At 34.7% G+C, this 25,723-nt stretch overlaps 2 protein-coding genes across 2 annotated transcripts in view; one reads left to right on the top strand and one right to left on the bottom strand.

Annotated features, from left to right (window-relative positions):
- The window catches only part of LOC100872130 (beta-1,4-glucuronyltransferase 1), a 52,276-nt gene that overhangs the window by 21,685 nt on the left and 4,868 nt on the right, over positions 1–25,723 (top strand). Inside the window, exons 2-4 of the mRNA XM_012487210.3 lie at positions 16,550–17,115; positions 21,243–21,620; positions 25,227–25,562. Of these exons, the coding sequence (XP_012342664.2) occupies positions 16,756–17,115; positions 21,243–21,620; positions 25,227–25,562 (1,074 nt within the window). The 5' untranslated portion in view covers positions 16,550–16,755. The remainder of the gene's footprint in view (positions 1–16,549; positions 17,116–21,242; positions 21,621–25,226; positions 25,563–25,723) is intronic.
- On the bottom strand, positions 21,753–23,204 carry LOC116414465 (uncharacterized). Its single transcript, XM_086906197.1, has one exon. The coding sequence runs from the start codon at positions 23,199–23,201 to the stop codon at positions 22,158–22,160; it is 1,044 nt and encodes a 347-aa protein (XP_086762323.1). The 5' UTR covers positions 23,202–23,204; the 3' UTR covers positions 21,753–22,157.

The following is a 25,723-nucleotide window of genomic DNA, read 5'->3' as shown; positions in this document are numbered from 1 at the left end:
ATATATGTTCAGTATATTTGATTTTAAGTTTGAGTTTATACAAGTTAATTATAATGATTCAATTAATTGAATGATCTATATATATATTCAATATATTTGATTTTAAGTTTGAGTTTAAATAATGTGATTCAATTAATTGAATGATCTATATATACATTCAATATATTTGATTTTAAGTTTGAATTTATACAAGTTAATTATAATGATTCAATTAATTGAATGATCTATATATATGTTCAATAGTTTGATTTTATATAAGTTTGAGTTTATACAAGTTAATTATAATGTGATTCAATTAATTTGATTTTAAGTTTGAGTTTATATAAGTTAAATAATGATTCAATTAATTGAATAATCTACATATATGTTCGATATATAATTTTGAGTTTTAAGTTTATACGAGTTAAATAATGTGATTTTTTAAAGTTTGAGTCACGCTGTTACTAGGAATTTCTTTTATTATTTTTTTACACGCAAGATACGATAGATTTTTCTAATTTGGTTGAAAGCATCTTCGAGGGAAATCAATTTATCGAAGCGACAATAAGAAGTTTTAAAATGAGGCCAAAGTGATTGATTACCGAAGGATTTACGTTTCATAAATATATCTTCATTCGTTGCATCGAGACAACAACAAATTTTCATTGCAAAATTTTCGATATAAATAATTGCAGATAATTCTGAAAATCATTTTTTACCCTCCTCACTTTTTCAACAGATTTTTTTAGATTTGAATGACTCGCTCAGTTGTTTGTAAACATCTCTAATTCGAAAATTTTGAATACTGTTGGTTATTTTGTGTATTAAATTTCACTACTTGACTGGATAATTATATTCACGATCCGAGTTCAATGAAGTTTGATCCAAAACACGGCTTGTCCCAAATCTCTCGAAAGCCAAATATCCGTGACCTCGAAGAACCCGATCTATTTTTGGATTTAAACGATAAAAATAAATGTGTGCGATATCTTTTCAAAATCGTATATCCACCTGCCTCTCTCACGGGTCTACGTCGTCCCCAGCGCGCGCAGGTAGCCGACAAATTGGCCGGTTTAGATTCTGTTTAAATTGCCCCATGACCGCTGAACTACGTGCGTAACTCGTGTTGTTTGCCCATTAATGTCGATCATTTCAAGTATGCGCATCTATGTCACGTATGCCCGGTAGATCCATCCTACCTTTCAATCGTGCCACTTGCTGCTCCGCTCCACGTCCATGAACTCGATTCGAGGAGCACCGTGCTCCTCCTCTGTGTCCCTCGAGATCTCGTTTAAAACGACGCCTCGCTCGTCTACGACTATTTCCCACCTTCTCCACCGAATTGTGCACGCGTACTCTCACACGGTGGAGGAAAAAACTTGTGTCGAACAGTGGACGAATAATCGAATAAGATTCATCTGGTTGAATTGCGTCGATCGACCCGTTTCGAGTGCTAGTGCGCCTCTAAAATGTACATAAAGCGTCGTTCCTCCGAACGAAGTCATATGCTCTTTTCGCCAATATATAGATTTCGATAGATTTCATTATAGCTATAAAATAATAAAGCATTATTTCTCCAAACGAATGTGTATAGATTTCGGTAGATTTCATTGGACAAGTGGCTCTAAAATATATATGAAGTCGTCAGAGCATATATCCTTTTTGTCAATATATAGATTCCATTGGACAAGTGGCTCTAAAATATATATGAAGTCATCAGAGCATATATCTTTTTTGTCAATATATAGATTTCGTTATAGCTCTAAAATATATATAAAGCATTATTCTTCCAAACGTATAGTAGATTTCATTGGACAAGTGGCTCTAAAATATATATGAAGTCGTCAGAGTATATATTCTTTTTGTCAATATATAGATTCCATTGGACAAGTGGCTCTAAAATATATATGAAGTCGTCAGAGTATATATTCTTTTTGTCAATATATAGATTCCATTGGACAAGTGGCTCTAAAATATATATAAAGTGGTCAGAGCATATATCTTTTTTGTCAATATATAGATTTCGTTATAGCTCTAAAATATATATAAAGCATTATTCTTCCAAACGTATAGTAGATTTCATTGGACAAGTGGCTCTAAAATATATATGAAGTCGTCAGAGTATATATTCTTTTTGTCAATATATAGATTCCATTGGACAAGTGGCTCTAAAATATATATAAAGTGGTCAGAGTATATATTCTTTTTGTCAATATATAGATTCCATTGGACAAGTGGCTCTAAAATATATATAAAGTGGTCAGAGTATATATTCTTTTTGTCAATATATAGATTTCATTGGACAAGTGGCTCTAAAATATATATAAAGTGGTCAGAGCATATATTCTTTTTGTCAATATATAGATTCCATTGGACAAGTGGCTCTAAAATATATATAAAGTGGTCAGAGCATATATTCTTTTTGTCAATATATAGATTTCGTTATAGCTCTAAAATATATATAAAGCATTATTCCTCCAAACGTATATGTATAGATTTTAGTAGATTTCATTGGACAAGTGGCTCTAAAATATATATAAAGTGGTCAGAGCATATATCCTTTTTGTCAATATATAGATTCCATTGGACAAGTGGCTCTAAAATATATATAAAGTGGTCAGAGCATATATTCTTTTTGTCAATATATAGATTTCGTTATAGCTCTAAAATATATATAAAGCATTATTCCTCCAAACGTATATGTATAGATTTTAGTAGATTTCATTGGACAAGTGGCTCTAAAATATATATAAAGTGGTCAGAGCATATATCCTTTTTGTCAATATATAGATTTCGTTATAGCTCTAAAATATATATAAAGCATTATTCCTCCAAACGTATATGTATAGATTTTAGTAGGTTTCATTGGACAAGTTACTCTAAAATATATATAAAGTGATCACAGCATATATCCTTTTTGTCCAATATATATCATTGGACAATGCAACATCGTCCGGCAACACTGGGAGTCTTAATTTGCAAAAGAATGGTTTACTATTCAAGGACCATTTTAAAAAAATTCGAAAGGAGCGAATGCCTGACAATCTTGTAATCAAGTAATAAAATAGCTTCTGCTACGAGGGACTGTTCTGACGTAACCCTTTGCACAATGCTCCCAGTCATCGATGTTCCGAAACACGTATAACCCGGCCGATCTTTTTTCTCCTTTCATTCTTTTTTCTTATTTCCAAGCCTTAAGTTTTTCTCCGTTTCGTAATAACACACAATAATGAAAAATGTATCCTTGGCAACGATGCATCAACTATACTCTTCGTGTATGTAGTGTGTATATATGTTATATATATATATAATAAATTCTCTCTTTTTTTTTTTTTATACATTTTACGAAACGACGACCGTGCAACGAAATAATTTAACGATCCTTATCTTCGATCGATAATTCGTTTCATAAACGTGCAATTTTTCCTCCGTTCATTTCTCTCCCTTAATGAGCTAATTTGCCCGATATACCCTTGCTGATTGACAGAGATTTATGACCGGATCACGAAAATTGTACGCCACGCTTCCAATTTATCGCCGATGATGAGCGGCATTTGATAAGCGTGGGACTTGTTGCTTATTGGGTTAGATTCGGGTTAGGACTTGTTGCTTTTCCCTTTGTTTACTCTTGATGACGTACGAAACGGTCCATATAGCGCGAGAATCGCGCGTCTCCATGCCGATTCTTCTTCTCCAATTTTTCAAATCTTTCAATCCTATCATATCATGGTATTAATTTATCGTTTATATTTCTTTTTTTTTTTTTTCTTTTTCGTGTTTCGTTGGAAATCTTAATTTATCCATCCGTCCACAAGTTGATTACATCATTTTATGAACATTGTACGAGCGTGTATCACGTGTTTGTCGGCACAATCAATAATGATGATCAAAAATATCGTTGTTCATTCTCTCATGCGGTATCGAAGTGAATAACAATAATTATGCAATTGTTGAAAAACAATGAAACAATTACACGCTGAGATACGTTGAAATGGAAAAACAACGAGGAGAGAGAAAATTACGGATATCAAATTTTCTTTCTGTTTTCTCTCTGATATTCGAATTTAAAATTGCCAATTAGATCACTGTTACGTTTAAAAGAAAATTTTTTAAAAAAAGCAAGACCTACACGCGATCGCACGCAACGTAATTAAAAGAAAATTTTGAAAAAAAAAAAAAAAAAGAAACGAAAAGAAGAGTATCCATGATATTTATCCGTGATAATTAATCGCAATCTCCTGCGCAATTTAGCCAAAAGCAATTATAAATATTATAAACGGTCTATTTATTATGGTTATAATTAACAGCCAATTATATCTGTTGGAAAGTAAACTTGGTTATAATTTATACGATCGATCTCAACGAAAATTATATATAAAAATTGTTTCGTACAATCAAACCATCGAATTTTCAGAAATTTATCACGAATAATAATATCTTGTACCATATTATGGTATACAAATGCTTGGCCATTTTTCAAAGCAACGTTTACTTTACTTTTGGAGGAATGGAAAACAAAAAGATCATCGAGGAGGCTAAAAGTAAACGAGGAGAACGTTCCAACGCAGTTTATTCCTTTTCTTTTTTCGAAAGCTGAAAGCTCGCTCGAAAGAAAATGCCACTTCGATGACATCAAAGAGGTAACGACAGCTTTGAAGGATATTTCGTAAAATTTCTAAAATTGTTATAACGAAGCTTATAACTTCTCAAAAATTCAACTGTGGATTATGAATTGTATATAATTAATTAATGTATATTTCATTGCTGCTGATTGATCGTTGATTCATCATTTGAAACAAAATAAGGAACGATTTCGATTTTCTTTTCGATAAAATTTTCGAAGAATAAAAAGGTAAATACGAACGATGGCTATTCGTTGCTTCGAATTGAAATTAATACCAATCTCTTGATTGTACGTCGGAAAAAAGGTTTAGACTCTTGATTTCTCAAGGAAAGAAAAGAAAGAATACTCAGGATGCAAACAGCGTGTACTGTAATTTCTTGGCCGTTGCCTCGATAATGAGTCGGTGAGTCAGTTATTTAACACTAGCTTTATCCTCGACTTGTTTGCTCGATCTATCTTTAGAGGACGAATTATCCTTGCACAAGTACATGCTGGAATAATGGATGAATTCTTTTTATTTCATTTCTATCTCTCTCTCGGTTATTAAATTTTTATTTTTTCCCGAGATATTTGTCACGATACTTAATTATAAACGGACAAATTCATTTAAGCTTCGTTCCTCGTCCCGCCTCTATCGGCCAAGTTTCGTTTAGAGCAGTGGCTCTCAATCTCTCGAGTCACGGACCAAGAGACGATGTCAAAGGTTGACAGAATATTGTTATTTATTGGTAACAATCCTCGAAAGCATTTTTATTCTTGTTTCCATTCTATTTGTAGAGAAAAATTTATAATATCTTGATTTTTTACTTTGTCGCTTTATTTATTATTAATGATATAAGAATCAGTTGTTCAAAAAAATATTGCATGACAAGTGTTATGATTCGCGAGACAAAAAATTGAATGGACGATTAGATTAGATGTCAAAGGTTGAGAGAATATTATTATTTATTGGTTTTATACAATCCTCCGAAAGTATTTTTATTCTTGTTTATTCTATTTGTAGAGAGATTATATTTTATATATTTTATAAAAATCAATTGTTCAAAATGGCAAATATTATGATTCGTGAGATTTTCTGGTTTAAAATTTTTTTTTTTTTTTTTAATGAGTCAATTCATAAATTTCAAATGTGCATGATATTTGGATAAGAATGGGTTCGAAAAATCGGGAAAAATCATCACAGTTTATAAAATTTAAAGTAGAATAGAGTAATTCTCATTTTTACTCATTTTGAAAAATAATTTAAAAACAATACCTTTTGCTGCATTTCTTGCGACATTTTACGTAATCGATCGAAATAATTAAAATTCAAATTTATTAAAATTTAAATATTTCTTATCTTAAGAATTTAGAATAAATTAATTATTATTTATTTATTCTTTGTTTATTATTCTTTAAAATAATTATTTATTTATCATTTGTACCGATTCGTCGTGTCAATAAAATCGATGAATTTTTCATAGTTTTTTCACTTGCACAGCGAGGAAAAACATTCCTGTTTTTTTTCTTTTTCTTTTTTCATTTGAAAATTGTATGAAGTAACAAGTAAATTTCGAATTTATATTCCGCGTTTTGTTTCTCTATTTACTTTTTTTTTAAATATACCTTTAACACCAAACTTTTAAATTCAAACCAACCTTCGAATTTCATCAACGACACCTTTTCCTCTTCGCTCTCAAAATTGTTAAGATTCGAGTCACAATAAATAATAATCGATCGTTTAAGCGATCGACTCGTCTAAACACGTGTCCTTACACGAAGACACCGGTCGCGAAATTGCTGGTCACCGTATTCCTGCTCCATAATTCATTTCACCATCGTGCATAGTGGCGTGTACACGTGTTTCTTCCTCCTTTTTTTCTTTCTTTTTCACGACACACATGCACAAAACAAATTGCGCATCGATCCCCCGACGATCGAACGAGAAGAAGTTTGAAAAGGAAATAATCCTCGACAAGTTTGAAGAAACTATTCCATACAAAGCTTTTCATTGTTTCATGAAACGAAATGTAAAAGGCGATACTTGAACTTTTTTAAACACTTTATAAGATCGATCGAAATTCCTTCAGAATTTTAAACTTCGAGAATTTCTTTTAAATTACTTTCTCGAAATTAATTTAATACTCGAAGATAAAAGATTCGACGGAAATACTGCCATCACTATATAATTTTCACGAATTTTTTGACAAGTCATACTTGAACTTTTAAACGCATCTGAACCACTTTCCAAGATCGATCGAAATTTCGTTCAGAATTTTGAACTTCGAGTGGCGTAAAAATTTTTAAAATTATTTTCTCAAATTCTTAATTCAATACTCAAAAGCGTAGAAAAGTTCGATAAACGATAGAAAGACTGTCAAATCAAAACATAATTTTCACGAGATTTTATTTGCGACAATCAAACAAGCTTGCGCGTCTTCTGAAAAAAAAAAAAAAAAAGAAAAAAAAGAAATATAAAATTATATACGACATTTTCGCGATCTTTCTTTAAAATAATAATAATAATAATCTACAAACTTGTACATCCATCTTCAACCTGGATTTTTCGCGTATATTTAGTTACGATAATAACGGATGCCAGCCTCGACATAAAAGCCTCCCCCTTTTTCCGTTTTATCGATAAAACTTCCCTAATTCCAGACCGGCGTACGACTATTATTAAAGCGAACCGGCGGTGGAACTGGCGAAGAGATCACACACTTTCTGTGTACGCAGGGCCTCCTCCTCCCCCTCCCCCCCCCTCTCCTAAAAAACCAATTCCAAAGACGGATGGGAACCCGTGGATGACCCGTATTCGTTTGCCTCTCTCTCCCCTCCCCCCCCCTCCCCTCTTCTTCCATCCACTGACCTTGCCTTCCATCGCAATTTCCTTAATATCAGTTTAGAGAACTAGCCTCCTTTATCTCACAACCCGACACAAGTCGTCCCCCCTCCCTCCGTAGCGTATAAGGAAATCCGTGTACACACGCCGACGATCGCGCCTCCATCAGGCCCCGACTGTTATGTTAATGTTAAAACCGCATGTTAAAATGACGAACGATAAGAACGATTTATAATTGTGGGACGATCGAGGAGTTTGTTTGAAATTGGGAGGAAGGAGGGGAGGGGAGGGGAGGGGAGGGGGAGAAGGGAAGAGATAATTTTAACTCGCTTGTGTGATAAATATTATTTCAAGAGATCGAAATTTATATATCGGTGTGTATACGTACGCTTGGATCATTCGAGCTGTGAATTGTGGGACGATCGAAGAGTTTTATTTAAAATTGGGGGGGGGGGGGGAGGGAGAGGAGATAAGTTTAACGATATAAATTGGTTAAATTGATATACGTTTGATCCTTGGATTATTTGAATTTGAAGATTTATTTAAAATTGGAGGGGGGAGGAAAAGTTAATTTTAACGATATAATAATAAATATTATTTCAAAAAATTATTAATTTAATATCAGTATATATTGTTATGCTTAGATCACTTGAACTGTGAATTATGGCACGATTGAAGAATGTATTTAAAATTGGAGAGGATTAATTTTAACGATATAGTAAATATTATTTCAAAAAATTATTAATTTAATATCAGTATATATTGTTATGCTTAGATCACTTGAACTGTGAATTATGGCACGATTGAAAAATGTATTTAAAATTGGAGAGGATTAATTTTAACGATATAGTAAATATTATTTCAAAAAATTACTAATTTAATATCAGTATATATTGTTATGCTTAGATCACTTGAACTGTGAATTATGGCACGATTGAAGAATGTATTTAAAATTGGAGAGGATTAATTTTAACGATATAGTAAATATTATTTCAAAAAATTACTAATTTAATATCAGTATATATTGTTATGCTTAGATCACTTGAACTGTGAATTATGGCACGATTGAAGAATGTATTTAAAATTGGAGAGGATTAATTTTAACGATATAGTAAATATTATTTCAAAAAATTATTAATTTAATATCAGTTTATGCTTAGATCACTTGAACTGTGAATTATGGGACGATTGAAAAATGTATTTAAAATTGGAGAGGATTAATTTTAACGATATAGTAAATATTATTTCAAAAAATTACTAATTTAATATCAGTTTATTGTGTATATACGATTAATGCTTGGATCATTTGTAAATTGTATGATGATCAAAGAATGTATTTAAAATTGGAGGAGGGGAGAGAGTTAATTTTAACGATATAATAAATATTATTTCAAAAAATTAAATTTAATATATTGCCTATATAAGTTTATAATGTTTACATTATTTTTTATTCTATACGAATTGTACGAAGAATGTATTTAAAATTGAAAGGGGGAGGGAGAGGGTAAGGTAATTTCAACAATATAAATTGGTTAAATCGGTATACGTTTAATGCTATGGATTATTCGAATTACGAGTCTAAATACGCGCAAAGTGTACAATAATAATAGGTTAATAATAATCGATGAAGCACCTTTGTAACAACGATTATGGAAGCGAGAGATAGAGGTAGACACCAGGACAATCCACTCTGTCCGTGAATGGGTTTATCTATAATGCAAACTTCAACATTTGTTTGCAAATCAAACCGAGTCAAAGCGAACCGAATATATTTGTACACTTACTTTTGTATCCGTCTTGGCTTCCATCACATCAAATAATCCAAGCATCGCGTATAACCAACCTTACCAATGAATCAACGCTTCCGGCTTCTTCTGCAATCTATCTGGATTCAAAAATGTTTCAATATTATATTCTGTATATATATATATATATATACTATTATTATTCCTAGTAATCTAATTCAGTGCTCCAATTCAAACTGATTCATGCGAACGTGATAGTGCACGAAACTTTATTATGTACTTTATTATCTGCACGTACGATTTTTTATTAACGCATGGTTTAAAAAAAAAAGATCCGAGATCTGAGATCCTGAAAAAGCTAAGAAAAGAAGATCAATAATAGAACGAGTTTATTTAATTCTATTTAATCTGTTTACTTTTAAACAGAAAGAATTTTCACTCGTTCTGGCAACAACGAATCCTACGCTGGAACTGTTCTTCCAATTTCTTGGGTAAATCGTTATAGAAATAATATTCTACTGTTGGTGCGAATTAATTGTATTAGGTTGGATAGGTGTCGTGCACTAGGAGATACACGTCTCTGACTTCGAATTTAGGTCATCAACCTCCCTGGTCTATTGGCATCCAGTGAATTGGACCATCTGTGATTCCCATTAGCGATCACCAGCGTTGGACAGCCTCTGTTCGAGCCAGTGTTTCTGTAATTAACGAGACATATCCATATCAATGGATCGCTTTGCACGAAATCTTGCTTGAGAGAGAAGAAGAACATCATTTCCACCATATAAGCCATCACTCTAAGAACGCTCTAAGATCTTGCAAAGATGAACATGTTGGATTTAAATTTTATATTCCATACGAGAATTGCAATTTCTTGTTATTGCATTTATCGAAGAATGAAATACTTAATCTATAATGAATCCACTCAAGCTGAATCCTAATTTCTAACAACAAGAAACGAAGTTAGCTTGATGCTAAACCTAACCTTTGCAATATAAGTAAATGGAGGAATAAACCTTATCCTGTAGAGAAAAATAAATTCGTCGCATTCAAATCTAATTAGAACTCCACGAAGATGATCAGAAATGAAGGAAATTCGAAGCCAATTCGAAACTCGATGATTATCGATCGGCTGATCATCGTAATTGACATTGACAAAAGTTGAAAAAGTTGCCTTCTATTATTTCTCGTCGTCCAATATATCAGTAATTAGCAGGGAGGAAAGGAACTCGAGTCTCGTTCGTTTCTCTTCTCGAGGAAAGTTTCATTGAATTTCCCGTGAAATTCCGTATTTCTCCTCCGTCCGCCTGTCTCCGCCTGTATTTCGCAACGCGGACAGTATTACCACGGGTGTCTGGTAATAGAGTTATTATCAGGTTGAAAGCTGTCTCGTGCATCGGCCGAGAATTACAAACGTCATAGCAGAATGGGTTTCTTTTCTGCGAAATTGGGAATCCTCGAGCGCGCCGAATTAACTCGAGGAAAGTTCTCTGATCTGATTTTCATCCCTCCCATTTTCATCGCGTTTTAACCGATGGGATGCCAACCTAAAATAATATCGCCGCAATCTTGCTTTTATCTGAGGATTGGAGTATCCGTAATTTTTTCTTAATCGAGAAAGAACTCGTGTACACCGTCTCTTCTTCAGTAGCCAAAGTAGAAAAATATTTGTCGATCGATATTCCTCGATTTTCTTAAATTTCGAAAACAAGGAGAAAAGAAAATGATATTCGACGATTACTCGTCAAATTGAATTGAATTAGAAAAAAAAAGTTTCTAGTTTTTAGAATCCATTCATCAACGTGAATAATAAGGGGAAAAATAATTAACATTCTCGATGAATGGAAAATCCAATTCAATTTAGATAAAAATCGCGTGGATGGAAGGCGTAATTATAGGAGGGATATCCCATTAGAGGAATAGTTCTCTCCTCGTTCTAATTTCTCTAATGAATCCTCCTCTCTTCAACGCGATCGATCTCGATCGCGATTCGAAACGCCCACGACGTCCGGCCGTCCATCCGGTCGTTTCCGGAAGTAGGCGTAGGTGACCGAAATTGATACGAAGGAAACACACTGAATCCACGGAGGGAACGTTTCGCCCGTTCGACGCATGGGGCGCCACCCAACGTTTCCAACGTGCCAGTAAACGATGTTATCTGATTTTAATTCGATAGCGATCCCGACGCGTGTCCTTCGACGCGAAATGGATGGATGGAAGGAACGAGAGGGAGGGGAAAGGAGAGAAAATTTTATTTAACAGCTTGGAGAGGGAAAATTCATTGTCGATTCGAATTCATTGAAACACGTTCAACTGGAGTGGCATGCGAACGTAGCTTGCAACGCCTACGTAGGAAATCATTAAGGGTGATACGCAAAGTTTCACCGGAAACGGAATATGAACTGAATTCGAGCGGCAAGAAGAAGAGTTTTTCCTACGTATATTTTTCGAACGTGATGCGTATAAGATTATATATCGTGTAATTACATAGAAATAGATTAAACTTGTCTGTTATCGAATATCGTTGAAATGCAATTTGTGCTGTTGTGCGTCGATTGCAAAAAAATTATAAACACGGTCTAAAAGTTAAGAATCGAAGCATGCGAATAAGCACGATTAATTGTAGCCAAGAATGGCCAAGATTACATAATTATTACTTAAATTATCGACGTCATTCGAATATTAATTGGTTAATCGATTTATAATAATAATTGACATTTCTTGACGAATACCTCATTAGAGGATTTTAAACTTCAAATTAAACATTTAAGCCAATTTTCATAGTAAAGATAGGTAAATTGGATTTGAACTATTTTTAACTCGAATTTGTTATTTCGATTTATTTTTTTTTTTTTTTTTTTTCGATCGCTCGTCAATTCTTCGTATCGAAATTTTCACGAACACGAGGAGGGCGAGTTTAACTGCAGGACAAGTGGCAGCGATCCGATTCGGCTCCCTAACGGTTAATTTACAAGCCAGACAGAATCTTCTCTCCCCGATTCTTATCAAACAGAAACGCGCACCCGGTACACTTCGTGTACTTATGGTAATGTATCCTCTGCGGAAGTGCATATTAATGTTGTGCATCAACGTTGCCAACGCGCGACAAGTGAAATTGTTTTTAAACAACGCGTGACTTTATCGCCGGAACGAATCATAATGGGTAACGTGAAACAATTTACGCTTTGCGGAACATTTAGAAACACGTTTCACAAACACATTTACAACGCCTCAGATCGATATTTCAATTCTTCGATAAAAAGTTCACAGTTACTTGTTGTACTCGTGCAAGAATAGCCCTGATATATATTTAAATATATATATATATATACGAGTTTTTCGTATTGTTAGATATTCTTTTTATCGCTTCTTAAAAATATATAATTCGTTATTAAAAGTATCGTTTCAAAAATTGGAAATACATTTCGTCCTTCGTAAAAGACTCTGTTTTAAATGAATTTGAAACAAGAAATGTTACGTTAATGTAATCCATGAAAATATAATATAATTAATTAATTACTTTCGCTCTTTTTCTTGCATCGATTTACCTCCAAAATCAAGCATACGTCCGCGATGAAATTTATCACAAGATCGAGATATTGTTACATTTTGACATCAGGACGAAATTTTATTTTATTCAAACTGATATCGATTTTTTTTACTCCAAAATCAAGGATACGCGATAAAATTTATCACAATCGATATATTGTTATATTTTGGATCGAGACGAAATTTTATTTTATTTAAACTAATATCGATTTTCTTTACTCCAAAATCAAGGATACGCGATGAAATTTATCACAATCGATATATTGTTATATTTTGGATCGAGATGAAATTTTATTTTATTCAAACTGATATCGATTTTTTTTACTCCAAAATCAAGGATACGCGATAAAATTTATCACAATCGATATATTGTTATATTTTGGATCGAGACGAAATTTTATTTTATTCAGACTAATATTAATTTTCTTTACTCCAAAATCAAGGATACGCGATGAAATTTATCACAATCGATATATTGTTATATTTTGGATCGAGATGAAATTTTATTTTATTCAAACTAATATCGATTTTCTTTACTCCAAAATCAAGGATAAAATTTATCACAATCGATATATTGTTATATTTTGGATCGAGACGAAATTTTATTTTATTCAGACTAATATCGATTTTCTTTTTCTTCAGGAAAGGCCGTGGCGACGAGATTTCGATGTTGCCATCGAGGTGAACGATAAGCACGCCGAAAGATCTCTACCGCGCGTTTGCACGGTAATCGAGTCCCGATGAATCACTCGTATTAAACAGTTGCATCGATTTTCTTCCCCCTACCCTGGCGCCAACTTTGCGACACGACGAAACGGTTCGTCGACCGTTCATCTCGTATCCTCTCTTTTCAGGTTTAGAGCGATTAATTGTGGAGTGTGGCGCAATCGTCTGGCAAGGATCGCGAAACGGTGTCCCATTATTGGGACACTTTCGAACCACTCGAGCAAGTATGCAACATTAGATCGCCGAGAGAATGAAAAATAAGTGGAAAGCGATACGAGGATCGATCTTAGACTTAACCTAAGTTTAATCAGAATTTAATCCTTATTATAGTTCGGATCAAAAGTCAACCAATTTATAAATAATATTCGTGAATAAAATAAATCAAGACTGTCTGCTCCCGCCATTAATTTAAACGTAATAGGCCAAGCCGAAATTCAATCAGAATTTAACTTTTTTTTATGTACGATAAAATTTTACAAGGAAACTTTCGATAACAAGATAATTCTTCGAATTATTGAATTATTTCTTGAATATATTGGAAAGTTGTTTCGAAAAAGAAAAAGAAAAGAAATGAAAGTAGGGCTATCTCGTTACCAGTCGATTCATTACTTCTATACGAAGTGCGTGCCAAGCTGGAAAATTGAGCTCGAGAGCATCTTCGATCGATTAATTTTTTTTTTTCTTTTCTCGTACAAAGAATATTTCGAATAATCAATATTCTATTTTAAATCTTATTAATTACGATTCGATCGAACTTGACGCCTTCTTGCAACTTCCATTAGAATTTCGGTTCGTCCCTATTCGTCGAGTTTCTTCGTTATTACACGTGCATTATTTCGAATAACGTTATACATCGCGCTCGAATCGAATAGTCGAACCGAAACGTCGAGCGTAAAGGTTATGTTACCCTTTTTTTATTTTTCAAATTTATCGATGGCATCAATTATATCGACGTACTATCGTACTGCTTAAATATCGTATAACACCTGTTTAAAATATTTCTCTATATTTGTGATAATAAAAATTATTCTCGTTATTTAAAACTTCCGTTTTCAATGTAATCGTGCGATGCAACGATGTAAGGCGGGTTGCCCGACGCCAGGAGCAACCAACTCCGCGTCTTTAAATTTTTATTTAAAACTTCCGTTTTGAATGTAATCGTGCGATGCAGGGCGGGTTGCCCGACACCAGGAGCAACCAACTCCGCGTCTTTAAATTTTATTTAAACGAGAAGAGCAAAGTAAACTCGCATATCTACCGAAAGATTCCTTTAATCGATTTCACGAAAAGTGAAAGTACATAAAATACTCGCAACACTGTCTTTTAAAATTACTCTTCTACTCCCGGTATATGGACTAAATTTCATATCAAATTCTTCATCGGATCGATGAAAAAGTTTAATATTTACAAAATATAATTAATCGTCTAGATACGAGTATTTTAAGTACTCTTCTACTCCTGGTGACTAAATTTCATATCAAATTCTCCGGATCGATGAAAAAGCTTAATATTTACAAAATATAATTAATCGTTTAAACATTTTAATTTAAAACGATTGAAAAGCGTTCACGTTCGATAATTTTCAAACCGGTCACATACATATATATATATATATATATATATATATATATATATATATATATATATATATCATAATTACGATAAGAATATCTGTTTAGGAAGTTTATACATCGTTTCCAAGTTTGCCACGCGCGCGTATAAAGCATAATCCGTGACGTTCGTCCCTATTCGTCCTCGGAGTAATAATCATCGAAAGCTAATATCGTCGTGCCCCTCCCGGCATAATGTTGCCCAACTTCTCCCCTCTTCGTGACGTGCAATCCAACTTCAGAAACTCCAATTGCTGTCTAGGATATCGTATTAAGTCGCGATACAAAGTGCCGTGCCAATTTCCAACCGTTGTTCTCGCCACTGCTCTCGCTAATAACCGTGCGCAAGAATTGTTCGACCGGTGAAACAGGGCTTTGTACAACCCTCTGGGAGTGATATATATATATATATATATATGTATGTGTGTATAGGGGGAAGGCCTCAAAGAGCAGGTTGAGATAATACCAGTTGAAGAGCGAAGGGGGAGAAGACGTTGGCTTAGATTCAGACTCGGTGTTTTACTTGCAAGTTGCAGTTGTAAACTCTCTCTCTTGGCTTGTTCTCTCTCTCTCGAAGCATGACATTCGATTGTCCGTTTCCATCGTGGAATATTGTTTAATCAACGCGTTTCCACGGATTTCTCAATCTAATTAATTCAAAGTTTGGGATTAGTCGTTGAGGTAGTAGTAATTTGAATTTATAATACGTGTTGACAATGATAATTTAAAAGCTCGCGTGTATCCTTAAATATTTGCAGAAAGGAAAAATCAATCGAATTATCGATTTAACTTGATGGCTTAGTCTCGAATATATTCGCGTTTCTGATCGCACAATTGACGGCCAATTTTTGCATATTTCTGTTCGACGAATGATAATAAATGGGATATCGGTGTTTCCGCGTTCGCGGAGCTAAAATTAAACCCGTCCTTATTGATTTTCCCTGGCCAAAGTAGTCCGCCGATTAAGAAATGGCCGGCCAGCTAACAGATTTCTAACCGTGCTCTCCCTCGATTTCACCGTGAACTCTTGCGTAAACGTGATCCTCCTCTCGTCGAATGGATTGTTAGCGGCTTATCGATCCTTTGGTGATAATGATGTACCGTGATTGATGATATTCATGTTCTCGTTGAAAGACAATATATCGATTAATTAATATCAATTTTTCCTTTCCTCGTGATGAAACATCTTTGCAAGTTTTTCAATCGATCGAAGCAAAACTAGAAGCGCGCGCTTATTTTTAGAATATCTTTAGAACCTATCCTTCGAAGGACCTATTCTTTATCTAAAGAATAAGAAAAAAAAATGCTTTACCAAAAACTGTATTATTTTATAAAAAAAAAACAACAATTGGAACAGATCCAATCAAAATGATCGATTCGTTTTTACTTTTCCCAAAAAGCGAGTTGCATTCTTTTCTATCAAAAAAAAAAAAAAAAAAGAAAAATCGAACGATCGACACGGAAGCAACGAACGTGATCCACGTCTAATTTTCAGAGGCGGCTCCAGAGGGGAGGAGGAGGAGGAGGAGGAGGGGGGTCGAGACTGGCCAGGAGCCATGGCCAGATCCTGATCGCGGAGCAGGACGGGCCCCGCGCAGGGGTGGGGAGGAAGAGTGGAAGAGACGAGCCCGATAAAGACGGTAGCCGGCCTCCCCCCGGTGGTGGTGGAGGGGGTGGCGGTGGTGGCGGTGGTGGAGGAGGATGAGCATGTTGGGCATATTGCGTAGAAATTGGGCACTGCGGGTGTCGGTGGTGCTCAATATCTGCGTGTTGCTCTACGTATGCGCCCATTACGGGTCCTCGGGGCCCTGGATCGAGGAGCCGCCGACCAACTGGGCGGCGCCGCTGCAGCCGGAAACGTTCGGCGCCGTGGACCCGGTGAACGGCACCCAGAGGGGCGCCACCTCGTCAGCTGTGCCCACGACCAAGGACGGGGCGGGCAAGGGCGGCCAGCTCAGGGCGAGGCATCTGGCCGCGAGGCCGACGACCAGCAACGAGGAGGCGAGGCAAGCCGAGGCAGCAGGCGTCGACGCAGCGGCTGGCCGCAGGCGTAATCAGACGGTGAGCGAGATTTTTATTTTTCGAAGGGATGAGGGCAAGGGGGTTGAAATTGGATGTCTTTGGAGCGGAAAGGAAAGGAGAGAGATAAGAAGTAAAACTATAAATTTGTTTATAGTTGTTTATAGTGTTGCATGTTATGTGTTGGACCCAAGCTGTTGTGTATGTTCTTGTACAACTGTGGCAAGTATAGACGACGAGTGGCAGACGACGTCCAAACCAGAATTATTATTATTATATATTTTCGTAATACGAGATCGTGCTCTCGAATATTGGAACGTTTATGTGTCCTACGTGTTCTTTCTTAATTTAGAGGTTGGTTTTATTTGTTTTCTAAAAATTTTGAAAAATCAATATATATATATAGATACGTATATTATATATAGATTTTTATTGATCAAGGGGTCGAGATGCGGATAAAAATTTGTGTATTTTTCACATTTTTTTTCTATTAAAACTTGTAATGTGAAAAATAATTCCGAGTTGATTGGTAACCTTTTTAAACATAATTACGAGCGCAAAGGGTTAAGTTGATTAAAAATTTCCGGATGATGAAATCGCTTTGAGCGATTATTAAAAATATGCTCGAACGATTTTTCGTTTTATTTTCGTAGCTGTTTTATTGTAGTTACGATTATTTGCCATTTATCGTTACGTTCGATGAATTATCGAAATAATTTTATTCCGTTGACTAGTTAACCCTTTGCACTCCTTAATTTTTTTTTTCTTTTTTACCTAGCAACAATTCCTTAATTGCGTAAAATGGCGCAATATAAAAAAATTCAGTTTTTATTTTATTATATTGCAAATTTATGTATTTGAGAGAAAAAAAATTAGATTTAAACATTTTAATTATTTCAAAAGTAGGAGGTTAAATTTCGATCCATAATAATCGAAAAAAACAGAAAATTGAAAATGAGGAAAAAATTATTCAAGTAGCGACTATTTTCAATTCATAGGCTATCTAAATAGTTGGTATTAAAATAATTGGAAATTATTTCACGATCCATTTAGGCTTAGGCGACATTCTATTGTATGGAGATACGATCTGGGTTAGGTTAGGTTTCCCGCTATAGTTAGACGGAAAGATCAAGTTGCTATAACGATTGTATCCAATATTTTTCAATCATTAATTTTTGTTAATTTTCAATCGGTAGAAAATCAAATTTCTATGTCAGATTGGATAAGCGTTCGTGCGATTGAACGTTGCAATTCCAAACGTAAAAAAAGAGAAAGGCCAACAGAAAAACGGCTAAAAACAAAAAAAAAAAAATTGGACGATTAGTCCATTCGAGCAGATCGTTTGATGGAAAAATTCGATGAGACGAGATTTCTCCAATAGTTTTTGGATCGATTTATGTACGCTTTATGCCCATCGATTATAATAACGTTCGACAAATGATCGGTGAACAACTGTTGATCGATCCGTGAAATTGATCGGTGATAATTCGAGGTAAATAAATATCGAATTTGTGAATAATTCATCACGAAGGACGTATCAAACAAATCGAATTTTAATTTTAATTTCAATCTGAACTGATCATTATTTCGCCAATTTTTAAATTGAATCGTTTCTCTTTGATCCAATTTTCGAACTGGATATTCCATTTAATGATGTTATTACGCGTGGATTAATTAATTTTTCCTTCTCACTCGTTGAACTGTGAAATTTTATCAACGAATAAAATATCTCGCTCTTTTCTCCTTTCTTTTTTAACCGCATATTTCAACCGTTTACACTCTGATGACTCTGACCTTATATCAAATATCTTCCACGTCAACGTTCGTATTCGATGAGCACAGATTTCTTCGGAACAACTGCACAGATTGTGAAAAACTATTTTATAATTTAAAATCTTTCGTTATTACGTTATATTACGCCTCGTATTATATTCAAACACTGTATTTATATTTTAATAAGAATACCACGAATTTTTGTTTCGTTTGGATAAACACTTTATTCCATAATATTATAAAACGATAGATCAGATCAGTACAGATATATTACGATATTATTTTTGGATCTAATCGTCGAGTTGAGGTTATGTATATATTATTTCTTATTTCTGTCCTTCCTAACCCCGTCGATAAAGTAGAGAAATATCAAGGATATATTTTTTCAAAGGCGTATTCATCAAATTTCGTTCGTTCGACTTAAGATACAAAATTTTGGAGAGGAAATGTGAGGAACGGAGGGACACATTGTACGAGGCAAGTAAAGGATTCTCGGATTGTGCACAACGTCCATCGTGTACAATTCTCTGTACCATCTTATCTCGTCAGATTTTATCATGGAAATATGTATTCATCGACGGAACGATCGACTCTCGTCTGAAATTCGCTTCCCCGCCATTGGTCGAAAAGTGGCTCGACCTCGTTTAAAATCCTAATCTTTGAATAAGATCAGTTGGGTCTCGAGAGATCACGTCGGATTCAGAAGTGCTTTTGCATTGTCGCATTACATTGTCGTGCACGATAACGTTCGTGAACTGCGATACAACAGCGATGGATACAGCGATTTTTAACTATTATTTTGCTAATGCCATTCGCCCATGACCACCTTGACAACAATTGAACGATATAATTTTGGAGAAATTATTATATTTCACGCGCTATATTTTTCGATATTCAATTTTTTTTTGCAATTTTGCAATTCATCTCTTCAGAAAAAAAGTGTTCCTTTTTATGGCATCATATCTACGTTGCTTTTAGTCCTCTGAAATATTCGTTCGCCACTTAACTGGATCCACTTTATGTTATTTTCGCTGTGCACACGATGTGCATTATCCGTGATACGCGTCTTTTGTTATCATAAATGCGAAAGAGAAAACGTCATTAGCCAGAATAGAATAATTCGGAAATAATAGCGGAACGCAATTTTTCGTGCATCTTTTACAGCTCTTCGTAAAATTCCTTTTAAATTGGTGAATAAATTTTTGACGAAAGAAAAATTATTAATCCAGACTTGATGACACGTATCAAGTTCGAGTTCAAAAATCTGAATAATACGTCAGCTGAACGAGCGAGATTAAATTTCTTTTTTTTTTTTTTTTTTTTTTGCAAGTCGAGCAATTCGCAGCCTGAGAGAAGTACAGAGAGATTAATTCGCGCCAAATCGAGCTCGAAGGCCGGTTCTAATCGCTGTGCAGTTCAATATTTTAAAGAGGGGAACTTCAACGTGTATCTCTCTCTCTCTCTTTCTCTCTCGCTTCTTTCGATCCTCGTGTAAAATTGAAGGAAAAGCTTTTAGCCACGAACGTATCCAATAATAATAACCAACAGGAAACATTGATGATATCGCAAAATTTAGTGTGCCACACATATACACGTCAAAATTTATATTTATTCCAATGTATATATATATATATATATATAGTCATATTATTTTCTTTTTCTGAGAACTCGTTCAACTTGACGAAAAACGGTTAAGGAAAATTTTTTTTCCTTTCCAATTTTAATTAAAACTTATTTTAATTTATTTTATATTTTCTATTTCTCGTGTATTTATGCGAAAGAATTGAATCAGGGAATATAATTCCAACCAATAAGTGGAACTTTCCACTTTAATCCTATCCGCATCGATATCTGACCTTCCTTCCCGATCTAATCTCATTATTTTCAACCCTCTCCATAGCATCTCTTCATAAACTACCCCTAAGAACAATTATATCAAGGAAACGATAGAAGTTGATCAAAATTTCTCTTCCATTCAATCCCTGCCAACAATTTATCACGTTTACCTTTTTTAGCCCAACTTGACTCGATCTCGTGTCTCCAATTTTATCTAATTTTCATTTCCAAATGATTAAATAAACCGATTAGACGAAAGAATCGTAAAAAAAACAGTCTTTTTTTCCCCAATAAAAATACAAGTTCTAATCCTGCTATTAGTTCAACTATACTAATTCTACCATAAAATTCTTTTATAAATATGTAATCTTGATCTTACTCTCTCTCTCTCTCTCTCTCTCTCTATTTATGCTAGAATCATCATGCTTGGTGAAAACTTGACCCAAATTGACTCTCTTCCCAATAATCCAATGTAAATTTCCCGATCGAATAAAACGCAGCCAGAATCTTCGATCGAAGTTTGGCCCGTTGAATTAATTCGTTCGTTTCCTGCCCTTAAGGTGAAGAGTGACACGCCGGTGATTCAGCCAACGATGAGCCTAAAGGAGGCCGTTCCGTGCAACGAAAAGTCGATGGAGCCGAGAAGGGCGCAACGGGGTGATTACTGGGTCCTTTACAATTACGTGCCTATGAGCATGGGGGTGAGGTGCTGGGAGAGTGTGACGTACACCACGCACGCGGATTACACGTTTCTGGATAATCTGGAACCGTTGCTGGAACGATGGAGGGCCCCGATATCGATCGCGATGCACGCCCCTGGGACAGACTTTGCGGCGACTCTCGACGCCATCAAGTACTCGAGAAACTGTGGCAGCCCGCTGGTCTCCCAGCTGGTCACCTTCCATGTATTCTTCAGTAGCAAACACGTGCCAAAAGTGGTGGGTAAAGGGATATATTGCCCCTCTCTTTTTCTTTCTCTCTTCTTGGAACATTCATTTTCTTCTTTTTTTCTTTTCTTTTCTTTTGGATGTATATTCGAATTAATAAAGAAACGTCGAGGATGTCGTCTGTTGGGATGGATATATATAAGAGGTTGAAAGTTTCTACTTTTTTCTAAATATTTTCATGTTTAATATTCTCTGATAATTCTGTTTGAAGACATTATGAAAGAAGAGTCGAAGAGTTAAGAGAAGAAAGGATTTCGGAAATATTTAATTGTTATAAATTCGCAACAGTATATCATTAATTCTATTGTTTTAATTTGAACATCAATTTAGTGTATCAATTAGTGTAATTTCAAAAATATTTTGCTCCTGAGAGAATTTAAAAGAGCTATTGGAAAAATTAAATAAATATAAATAAATAAATAATAAATATATGTTTGAATCGAGGCGAGCATTAATATTGGTCAAAAATTTTGATTTACATTTCTTGTCGGTGACTAGGTCTGTTGCTACGTTATTATGTAGCACTCTTTATATATGCAACAGAGCGTGTTCCTTGACTTCCATTACTTTTTGAGGATGTTCAACCAACAATTTAGACTTCACGGTAGAGATGATTTTCGGTTTCCCATACTTGAAGAAAGGATACTTGATGTAGGCAGCCATGGTTTCAGGTTCTGAGATAACGACACTGGAATATTGAGGATAAACAACTTGTTCTGTGAAAACTGGTGTCACGATCTCCTTCTCCACCTCTGAAACAACCACACTTTCTGGAACATTCTCCACGATTTTCTCCACACGAGTGACCTTCTCCACTACTGGCTCTTTCAACAAAGGTTGGACGATGTTCACGTTGGTCTGAGAGCCAGGATGCGTCTGCTGGAACACTTGCACGGTCTTGGATGAATGAGGGCCAAATGCAATCACATTGGCACTGGTCTGACCACGTGGAATCACGTTCAAGATTGCTTGGGATCCTGGCTGAATATTGAGAGTTTGAACGGATTGTGATGGGGCTTGTATGCTCAAAGTTTGGACTCTTTGTAAACTTGGTTGGATGCCGAGCGTTTGAACAGTCGGTGGGCCTTGAACGTTGAGAGTTTGAACGGGTTGTGGACTTTGGATGCTCAAAGTTTGGACAGATTGTGGGCCCCGAACGCTCAAAGTTTGAACAGTCTGAGAAGCTGGCTGGATGTTGAGAGTTTGAACAGATTGCGGCCTTTGAATGTTGAGCGTTTGAACTGCTGGTTGGATGTTGATTTGAGCAGATTGCCGTTCTTGAATGTTCACAGTTTGAACAGGTTGTGGAAACTGAATATTGGTAGACTTTACATCCGGCTGTATGTTCAGGGTTTGAACATTATTCGAGACTCTCTGAATGTGTTGTACCCCTGTTATCTTGTGAGGAAACACCGACTTCTTAGATCTGTCCACGTCTTCACCAGTCTGTTCGATCTTCGGTTCCTCCCCTTTCAATCCTTCTCCCCTTGATTCTTCTTTCTTCTCCGTTGGTGAAGCTTGAGCTATCGCCAGACCCAGCAACAGAAACGTGAAATAAACGTTGAGATACATTTCTTTTTTTCAGATTGCTCTTGCGATCCTTCTCTGAAAACTGTGAACATGTTGGTGGTGAGGCTGGTTTTTAAAGGTATCCACGAGATTCACCCGACACGTTTGATGTGTAAATCACTCACGTATCGAAAACACAAGACGTTGCTGACCGCGCACAATTTCGATATCATCGTGTCACTTGTTGATACGCTGCCAGTACGTAGAATGGGCCGTGTTTTAGTCTCGTTCGCGTTTCCATTGCGTGACATTAATTACTCTTCCGCACTTTTTATTTATTTATTGCATTATATTATTTTTTTTTTTTTTATCTACACGTATATATTACGTATGACATACTCGCGAAAGAATTGGTCCAGGAAATCTTCTCATTCATGAGAAATGAAAACGAGGATCTTTTATTTAAATTTTACGAGATAATCGCAGAGAATACGATTAATCATTTCGTTCAATTCTCGTTAAAAAAATTATTCACGTTAGATGATTTATTCATGGAAATTTTGTTCAATTGTTCGAAGAGAGGAAAATTTCCTTTCCCGCAAATCTTTTGATTAGTGAATTTAAAAAGTTTTTCTTTTTTTTTCTTTTTCTTTTCTTAATTTATTTGACACTTCTTCAATTCGTTCGTTCTTCTTTTATTCTAATTCATTCGTATTTCCATTTTCCTTATCTTGAATTTAATGTTATTTTACATTTCTATCGATACTATACGCATATGGCAATAAGAATCTCTCCGAAATTTAAAAAAAAAAAAAAAACTATAGAATAGAAAGAACTTGAAGAATTGAACATTTTTCATAGACTCTTCGATTAGAAAATTCGTATAAAAAAGAAATTTTCTAATTAAAAAATCTATTTAGAAAGTTGGCTTAATCCTCCTTTCTATCTTTTCTCTCGAGCGTATACCATCATTTCAAAGCGAAGAAATCTTTCAAGAATGATCAGATCAATATTAGATTCTCTAGTTAGGAAAGACTATTCTTTTGATTCTAAAAAAAAAAAAAAAAAAAAAAAAAAAAAAAAAAAAAAGAATAAAAAGTGGGTCGAGATCTCTGAAAAGTGGTAATTAAAAAAAATAGAATCAATCAGCAAAACGGATAGGAGGGAATTGCTGTTTATTCGCTCTGCATATATAATCTGACAGATGTTATATAGTCTGAAAGTAGGATCTTCGCACACAGTGTAATCGTTATTGTGCGCGTAGTATTCTGAATCTATGAGTCGCAATCATAATTTTGTGTTCTAATTAATTTCGTGCATGTATATCGGCGTTACGTTGTGACGCATAAGAAATTAATAACAGAGTTTCGCCACACAGAAAAGAACGGAGGAGCGCAGGAAGTATTTCTCCTAGCAATTTGTTTCTCATGCTGCGTGTCTGTAAGTTTCATTTCACTTTTGCCAAATACCACCATTCGCTTCCATTGCTTAATTCGTTCCTCTTTATATCTATTCTATCTGATTAAATTATCTGACCGATAATTTAATTTCTTACTTTGAGCGGTGAAATATCATTGATGAAACTTGTTAAGATTTTACAGAGAAGCATTTTTGGTTGTGAGAAAAAAAAATTTTCTTTTCCGAATATTATTATATCTATTATCAGTATCGATTAAAATAACACTGAAATTACAAATTACATTATGATGTTATATAAGTCTAAGTCGTTTAAGACTGGAAATATTGTGGGTATAAATGATTTAATACTCTTTTATAGGGAAAGGCAAGCTGGATTGATCGATACATTTAAAAAAAGTACAAAAAAAAATTCCGTCTAAAAAAGTTATTTTATTTTAATATTCATTACTATTTCTACATTAATATTTCTATAAAAAAGAGAATCAATTATATGAAATCATAGTTTTTTTATAATATTGTTGTTAATTTTCAATTCAAAACAATTTTAATCGATATAACGAATCATTTTGAATAATAATTGATTTTCCAGACTTAGATGGCTTATTCTATACAGTATCCAGTTTCCAAAGTGTTATTATTATTATATGGTACAATCTGGTTCTAAAATAGGTATCTCCAGCCGAGAAAGTTATATCCGACACGTATAACTGCACGCTTGGACCACCATGGATGAACGTTACGCTTTCAAAGATGTATAAAAACGAGAAGAAACTGTTGTACCCTGTGAACGTAGGCCGTAATATAGCGCGTGAATCGGCGCCGACGTTCTATGTATTCGCCAGTGATATCGAGCTTTATCCGAACCCAGATTTGCCGGCAAAGTTCCTCGAGATGATCAGAAGGAGAGACCAGCCCGCCCTCTATAAGCCTAACCCCAAAGTTTTTGTACTGTCCATCTTTGAGGTGGACGAGAAAAGTCAACCGCCTAACAATAAAACACATTTGGTAAGTTGAGATATCGATTGTTTGTTAATCGCATTTTGTAATAATAATTTCTCGATATAAATCCCTAAATTAATCCAAATAAGTAAATATAATAAGTATAATATAAGCTAGTTTCACATCGTAATTGTAATCCAACCTTACTTATTTGTCCATCTCTACTA

Source organism: Apis florea, unplaced genomic scaffold (genome assembly GCF_048593485.1).
Source record: "Apis florea isolate Af1SG1 unplaced genomic scaffold, ASM4859348v1 contig_2492_pilon, whole genome shotgun sequence".
Lineage (NCBI taxonomy): Eukaryota > Metazoa > Arthropoda > Insecta > Hymenoptera > Apidae > Apis > Apis florea.
The sequence above is the reverse complement of the archived record's forward strand: the minus strand, read 5'-3'. Positions and strand labels throughout refer to the sequence as shown.

What these genes read in the sequence shown, in the direction of transcription:
- LOC116414465 (XM_086906197.1), bottom strand. Translation starts at nt 23,201, where the DNA reads ATGTATCTCAACGTTTATTTCACGTTTCTGTTGCTGGGTCTGGCGATA.